At 42.8% G+C, this 8,034-nt stretch overlaps 1 protein-coding gene across 2 annotated transcripts in view; it reads right to left on the bottom strand.

Annotated features, from left to right (window-relative positions):
* Positions 1 to 4,770: 4,770 nt before the first annotated feature.
* Zscan21 (zinc finger and SCAN domain containing 21) overlaps positions 4,771 to 8,034 on the bottom strand; it is a 13,484-nt gene continuing 10,220 nt past the window's right edge. For both annotated transcript variants that reach the window (XM_021222625.2, XM_021222626.2), the window contains exon 4: positions 4,771 to 5,950. In XM_021222625.2, the coding sequence (XP_021078284.1) occupies positions 5,106 to 5,950 (845 nt within the window). In that variant the 3' untranslated portion in view covers positions 4,771 to 5,105. The remainder of the gene's footprint in view (positions 5,951 to 8,034) is intronic.

The raw sequence follows: 8,034 nt of genomic DNA, 5'->3' as shown, positions 1-8,034 counted from the left end.
AGTTGTGGTAGGATAGTATTAAAGATTAAAGGGGAAATTAACCCAGCACAATGACTGAATCAGACATGTAGTACCCTGGTTTCATGGATGCAGGGTAGGCATTCTTTGAGTAAGTACGAGGATATGCACTGTCTTTCAGTGACTTCAGAACCACCTTGGGAAACATTATTAACTTGGTAGTGATGGAGGCTGGTGTGCACAGTGAATCTGAAAAAGTTGCATAGAAAATGTGAGGTAGCCGGGCATGGTGGTGCACGCCTTTAATCCCAGCACTTGGGAGGCAGAGGCAGGCGGATTTCTGAGTTCGAGGCCAGCCTGGTCTACAGAGTAAGCTCCAGGACAGCCAGGGCTACACAGAGAAACCCTGTCTCGAAAAGCCAAAAAAAAAAAAAAAAAAAAAAAGAAAGAAAGAAAGAAAATGTGAGGTGAGGGCTGGAGAGATGGCTCACAAAATGCTTGCCCTGCAACCATGAAACCAGGCTTCTAAAAAAAAAAAAAAAAAAAAAGAAACCAGGCTTCTATCTGTCTCTAGCATAAACTAGGTGTGGTGGTTCATGCCCGTAATCCCAGCACTTGGGAGCTGAAGGCAAGAACTTTAGTCACCTTTGAACATAAGTTCAAGACCAGCTTGGGTTATTTAAGGTGCTGCCAAGAAAAATGGACTTTAATAACCCAGGTAGACGTTAGTTTGTGAATTCTACATATCTGTATTATATAATGTTTATTAACCAGTTTTTGCACAAAGTGTAATACATACTACCACAATTATGGACTTGTTACCCTCTTAGTTATCCTTTCATTTTTTTATTTTCTTTCTTTCTCTCTCTCTCTCTCTCCCTCCCTCTCTTTCTTTTCCTTCCTTCTGTCTGTCTGTCTGTCTGTCTATCTATCTGTCTATCTATCTATCTATCTATCTATCTATCTATCTATCTATCTATCTATCTATCTATGTGTGTGTCTATATGTGTGCACTACAACTCATGCTTGCAGGTGTCCATGTAAGCCACAAGAGGGCATCAGAGCCTCTAGATCTGGACTTACATGCTGTATGAGTGTTAGGAACTTAACTCAGGTCCTCTGAAAAAGCAAGGAGTGGTCTTAATCCTCTAGCCGTTCAGGACAATAACTTTATTTTTAAAATCATTGTATGTTGGGGACACATATATCCTATGTGGAGGTCACAGTACAGCTTTTGGGAGTCCGTTTTCTCCTTCAGTCATCTGAGTCCCAGGGATTGAATTTAAGTTGTCAGACTCAGTGGGTAAAGCTACCTTATTGGCCTTCTGCCCATCTTTCTAACTTCTGAATATATACTCTTTTGTATGTGTGTGCATGAGTGAAGGGGTATGTGTAGAGGTCAGAGGATATGCTTTGGAAGTCAGTTCTTGACACCTTGTTGAGACCCCAGTGCCCACCCCCCACCCTCCTTTAATGTCAGGTCTCCCTTCTGTTTCTGCTCTAGACTAGCTTGCATATGAGCTTCTGGAAACTCTTTCTCCCCTCTTGCTATACTGTATATGCTGAGATTATAGATGGGTGCTTCCCCATTGGGCTGCGGACTGTACAGTGATTGTTTTTACCCAGAGTCAGCTCCTTCATCATGTCTTACTTATCTTTTGAGGCCAGCCTGCTAGATATGTGCTGCTCTAAGACTAGCATTTTCCTGGTGCACAGACTTTGTCTTTGACATTGTCTTCTGATCATTTTGTGAGGTATTAATAAACCTGCACCAGCTTCCTTTGGCTAGTATTTATCATACACACACCATACACACGACCACTGCTTGAAGTCCAATTCCTCTGTGGGCCTCTTTTATCAGGAAATACAAACAGGAAAGGTCATTATTCAATGTAATGAGTTTTGGGAGGACACCCAAATACACTTCTCCCAAGTTACTGTAACAATAAGAAAAAAAAAAAGTTTATATTTTCAGTGTCCCATTCCCCTTATTTGGCTAGTACATGACTTAGTGTGTGTGGCTTAACCTACTCCTTGATTTAGAAATAAAAGATGCCAAGTTCAGAAAATGGAAGCTGGGAGCTCTCCTTCTGAAGAGCCTTATCAGGAGAGGTGGTCATGGTACTGGAGTAGGGGAGGTGTGTTGTGGGAAATATTAAAAAGAACAGCAAGTTCCAGTGCTTCGCTGTGCATCGGTGGGCCGCATAGCTCTAGCGGGTGTTCTCATCTCAGCAGATTCTCTGGCCCAGAGCTCCGGAGATGTCTCCACCCAACTTGCTAAGTTCCCTTGGTGGTCAGTTAGCCCCATGCAATGCTGCCCACCTCGCAGTTGGCTATTACAATTCCCAGTAACCTGGTAGAGCCAAAGTTCTAAAAGCTTATAATTAAAAACAAAAACAAAAACCCTCTGAATCTGAGTCATCCTGTTTGTCTTCCATCTTGCTTCCTTCTCCCTTCTCCTATCCCTGTCTCTGCAACTCTTAGGGCTGCCTCCCCTTTCCCTGCCCAATCACAGGCCTCCTGCTGCACTCATATTTAAATTGGACAGGGAAAATCCTGCCACAGAGCGGTGGGAGTGAATGAGAGCCTTCAATTCTGCAGGACAAAGGGAATATTACAGACTTCTGGGGGAAGGAGGGCCATAGCCTGGTGGCATGACTTAGCCTACATACCAGGAGTCACAAGGGTGAAGGGCTATAGAGAAAAGTTAAGGGCTGAGGAGATGACTTAGTGATCAAGAACATGTGCTGCTCTTGACAGAAGACCCAAGTTTGGTTTCCAGGATCCCAGCTCCTAACTGCCTGTTAACTCAATTTCCAGGGGATCCCACACCTTTGGCTTCTATAAACACCTGCTCTCATATGCACATGGAAACACACATACACATAATTTAAAATAAAATCCTAAGAATAAAGTAATGTTGGACAGGGTATGGTGGCGCATACCTTCAATCTCCCAGAATTCAATATGCAGAGGCAGGGGGATCTCAGAGTTCAGAGCTAGCTATGGTTCAAAGCTATAGTTTAAATAAGTTCCAGGTCAACTGGAGCGGCATAGATCCTGTCTCAAATCATCACCACCACCACCTCCTAATGATGAAGTTAAAATTTAATATTGTCAGGGTTGGGAAAATAACTCAGTGGTTAAGAACACATACCGTTCTTACAGAGGACCTGAGTTCAGTTCCCAGCACTCATGTCAGGGGGCTCACAGCCATCTGTAACTAAAAAAAAAAAAAATGCGTTTTTTTGTGACATTCTGAATGCTTCTAAGTAAATACAATTGTTTATTTAAAAAAAAAAAAAAAAAAGGATGTATTTATTTATGTATATGAGTACTCTATCTGCATGTACACCTGCATGTCAGAAGAGAGCATCAGATCCCATTATAGAGATGTGAGTCACAATGTGGTTGCTAGAAATTGAGCTTAGAACCTCTGGAAGAGCAACCAGTACTCTTAACCACTGAGTCATCTCTCCAGCCCCCATCTATAACTTTTAATCCCATGGGGAATCTGACACCTCTAGCCTGCATAAACACCCGCACACAAGTATGCATACCTGTGCGTGTATACAAACATTAAAAATTCAATTGTCGGGCTGGTGAGATGGCTCAATGGGTAAGAGCACCCGACTGCTCTTCTGAAGGTCCAGAGTTCAAATCCCAGCAACCACATGGTGGCTCATAACCATCCGTAACAAGATCTGACACCCTCTTCTGGAGTGTCTGAAGACAGCTACAGTGTACTTACATATAATAAATAAATAAAATCTTTAAAAAAAAAAAATTCAATTGTCTTGGGCCTGGGTATAGAAGTTTGGAGAGGGCTGGTGCCAAGGCCACAGCAAGCTTATCAACTCTCTTGTCCACAAAGAGGTGATGGGAGGAGGTGTGGCTTGGATACTGGGATGTAAGTAGAGGTATGTAATAATCCTCAGGTCTGGCACTCCATGGGAAACTCTAACTACCCGGTTCTTAGCATATCAAGGTCATCAATAGATGCAAGCATTTAGTAAAAAAAAAAATCCTCACAATATGAAGATCAGCAAGTGGCAAAAGGAAGAACAGTTGGGTTTCTAGGTAGCAGTGGGCAGAGGAACCAGGAGATGTCTTACCACTGATATTGATATTGATAGATATTGATATTGATATATTCAGATATTGCCAGGAAAGATTTAAGGTAATCCTGTTAGGTTTCAATTTCTGGAGTTTTCAGAAGAAAGCACAGAACTGATTTTCATAGACGTTGGCATAGACAGGATTAACAAAATCACAGGCTGACAAATGATCACAATAATGAAAATGCGTGCTCCTTATGTCAAGACACAGCACAATGCAACATTAGGCACCTGCTGCCCATACTCTCCCCTGACTTTTTCACACATACTCACAAACACCAGGCTGGACACAGCTGCTCTTCCCTTCTTTCCTCTGCCCTCTCCTCCCTTTTCTTTCTTTGAGACGTCTGGTTGGCCTGGAACTTATGACTCTCTCTCAAGTGTTGGAAGTGTGTGCACCTCCAAGCCTGGCCAATGCAAACCAAAAGAATGTTCAGTAGCTATGGCCAGTGACAGCTTTAGTGGGTAAGAGGCCTGCCGCTCAGCTTGGCAGCCTGGGTTTGATCCCTGGGATCCACACACTGGATGGAGGGAGAGAATCTGCATCTTTAAAACTAAATTTTGGGATGGAAGAAAGTTGTTCTCCGGCCTTCTTCACACATGTGCTAGGACATATACACATCATCCACTCACCCAGTAAAATATTTAAAAAAGTTTTATAACATTATTTATCACAATAATAGTCCTGAGACGTTACATGATGCTATACGTTTATTCTGAATCAGACTGTTCAAGGTGGCTCAATTCTTTACAAACTACAACTGTGGGATACATGTTAAAACACTTAAACAATTTTAATGTTTCTTCTTTAACTATACTGGACACACAGTACACTTGGGCCTGGAGTGTGAGGAGCTCCCTGCTGCTCTGTAGACCTCCGGTCTGCTCTATCACTGTGTAGCTCTCCCTCCAAGGCACCCCTTGATGACTACAGCAAAACCTACTATCAAACATCAAATGCCTTACAGGGCTTCTTCCTAGATTCACATTCTAACGTTTACAATGACAACAACAGACGAGAGTAGACCGTTACTGTACTTCTCCCTCTCCAGTGTGAACTCTCTGATGCTTAGAAAGATTTGACTTGCTACAGAAGGTTTTCCCACAGTGGCTACACCAATAGGGTTTTTCGCCAGTATGGATTCTGTGATGCTTATTAAAATTTGAACTATGGTTGAAGGCTTTGCCACACTCCTTACACTTATAGGGCTTTTCCCCTGTATGCAGACGTTGATGAGAACTGAGACCTGCGTGCTGACTAAAACTCTTTCCACACTCATTACACTGATAGGGCTTCTCCCCTGTGTGGATGCGATAGTGTCGAATGAGGCTGCCCTTCCCACTAAAGGCTTTCCCACAGTCTTTACACTGATAGGGCGCCTCTTCCGTGTGCATCCTTTGATGTTTAAGGAGGTCTGAGCTCTGCCCAAAGGCTTTCCCACACTTACAGTCATAGGGCCGGTCCACCAGGTGTGTTCGGTAATGAAGGGTAAGGTTGGAGCTGTGGCTGAAAGCCTTCCCACACTTTGTACACACATAAGGCTTCTCCCCAGTGTGTGTTCTCCGGTGTTTAGTGAGGTTTGAGCTATTGCTAAAGGCCTTCCCACACTCTGCACATATGTAACGTTTCTCTCCTGGGGCAGGCCTAGTAGACGCTGGTTCTGCCCCTTTCCTGGAACCTGTGTCTTGAAGAGAGGCTTTTGTCCCTCTCTCCCTTTCCAGGTTGTTGGCCCACTGCCTTTCTGACCTTGATCCATACTTATTGGCAGTAATCATGGGGACGATGTTTCTTTTGAGTCCGTCTGCATGAGACTCCTCTTCAGAACTTCTCTGCTCATCTGCTGAGTCCTCCTTCTGGGGATTCGATTTAAACCCTGAAAACAGGTGGGTTAATGGCGGTTAGTTGTTTCTGTTCTGAGGAAACAGCTGTTGCAGAGAAGCAGGATCACCAGGTGAGGTAGTTGATGTGTTTGAAAGGATGATGACCCTTGTGACATGTGAGTGTGAATGGCTCTAACAGCACTAAAACTATTGTCTCATCTAGTTTATGGTCTAAATTACACTGGAGTATTCTGTCTGTGGCTTCACACTTGCAACATACTCAGAGCCAACAGTTATGTGAAGAATTTCTGGTTTGAAGGGTTTCCTCAGTCATGCAGATAAAAAAGAAAGTCAGAGCTCAAGTTCTAGTAGGGTAAATACCAGGTTTCAATGCCTTAGGGATGACTGAGTTCCATTCAGAGCTCATGCAGATAGGCCAGCTTCTCCCTGTATTTATGCTACTGGCTCATTCTTCCCATCCAGCATACCTTCTTAGGGGGTGTAAGTTTCTTTGAGACTTAAGCAAGGCTATCATTGCCAACTCCTCTCTCTTAAAAGACCTTAAAAGCCTTTTTTCCAAACTGGGCACTAAAACTTGAGTGGTGCACACCTTTTATCCCAGCACTTGGGAGCCAGAGGCAGGCAGATCTCTGTCTTTTGAGGCAGCCTAGTTTACATAGTTCCAGGTCAGGTAAAGTAGAGAACAAAACAAAAAACAAAAGACAAAAACAAACAAAATCAAGCCAAAACCAACTCATAAACACAAAACAATAACCAAAACAACCCCATAACAACACAACAACAAACAGCCTATTTCCAGGTCTGGTAATAACTTCTTCTTGGCTCTCCACTTTGTGTAGAACTGACAAGTGACTATGAAAAGGGCAATGAATGGAAGAGGAGACAATTTATCCTATTTCAATTTTTTTCTCCCAACTGTCATAATTTTACTCCTAAGCCTTTACAGTTGAATATAATTCCACTGTGTGTGTATACATTTTCTTTATCTGTTGACTCGTAGGCTGGTTCCATATTTTGGATATATATTTGGGAATGGAGCTGCAGAAAAATTAGCCCAAGTCTCTGTGATACGCTGATGTACAAACCTCCAGATAGGAAGCACTTGGGAGGAAGTGGAAGCAGGACCAGAAGTTCAAGGTCACCTCTTACAAAGCACTTTTAAGGCCAGTATTCTTTTTTAATTAAGAAAAGTTTTTTGTGTGTGGGTGTTATGTGTTTTGCCTACACATATGTAAGCATGCTGCGTGCACGCCTGGTGCTTGTGGAGGCCAGAAAAGGGTGCTAGATTACCTTGATCTGCAGTTCTGAATTGTTTTAAGCTGCCATGTGGGTGCTGGGAACTGAATATGGTTCCTCTGCAAAAGGAGCAAGTGACTATGACTGCAATGCCATCTTTCCAGTCACATTTATCCTAGTCTTTAAAAAGATTTATTTTTATGTGTATGTCTCATTTATTATTATGCCCATTTATCTGCCACACATATGTGGGTGTCTGCAGAGGCCAAAAGAGACCAGTAGGTCTCTTGAAGTGGGAATCACAGGCAGTTGTGAGCAGCCTAATGTAGGTACTGGACTGAAACTTTCGTCCTCTGTAAGAGCAGCAATTGTTTATCTACTGAGCCATCATTCCATGAAGGAAGAATAAGCCATCACGGGTTAGGAGTCACAAGAAAACGTGGCCCTGAGGGCTGGCCAAAGGAGAGCAGCCCAAATGAAACATAGTAATAACTCGGGGTTATCTACAGGAAAGTAGATTTTAATAGCACAGAGGGTGGATATCTGCCCAGCTCCTGTGCTGTTAAAAACTTATTGTAAATAATAAAAGTTGTGTATCTTTTACCCGGGAAATAAGTGGTCAAAAATAGGGTAGAAACCCCCAGATTGGGATTAAAAATTTCTACAACACTCCAGTCCCTAATTCCTATCTACAAACGTGAAAAAGTACCTTTAGGTCCAAAATCTACTGACAATGGTTCAAGGCGTCAGGAGTATATGCCTATCAATGATCTATATTTTGCACTCACTCATGTGGTGCTGGCAAGAGCAGGGGTTTGACTTGGGAATGATTGTATTCTAAATAAAACTGGGGACTGTGGAGGAATTTTTTTTTTTTTTT

This window comes from Mus pahari, chromosome 23, assembly GCF_900095145.1.
Source record: "Mus pahari chromosome 23, PAHARI_EIJ_v1.1, whole genome shotgun sequence".
Lineage (NCBI taxonomy): Eukaryota > Metazoa > Chordata > Mammalia > Rodentia > Muridae > Mus > Mus pahari.
This window is presented reverse-complemented; position numbering and strand designations above follow the sequence as displayed.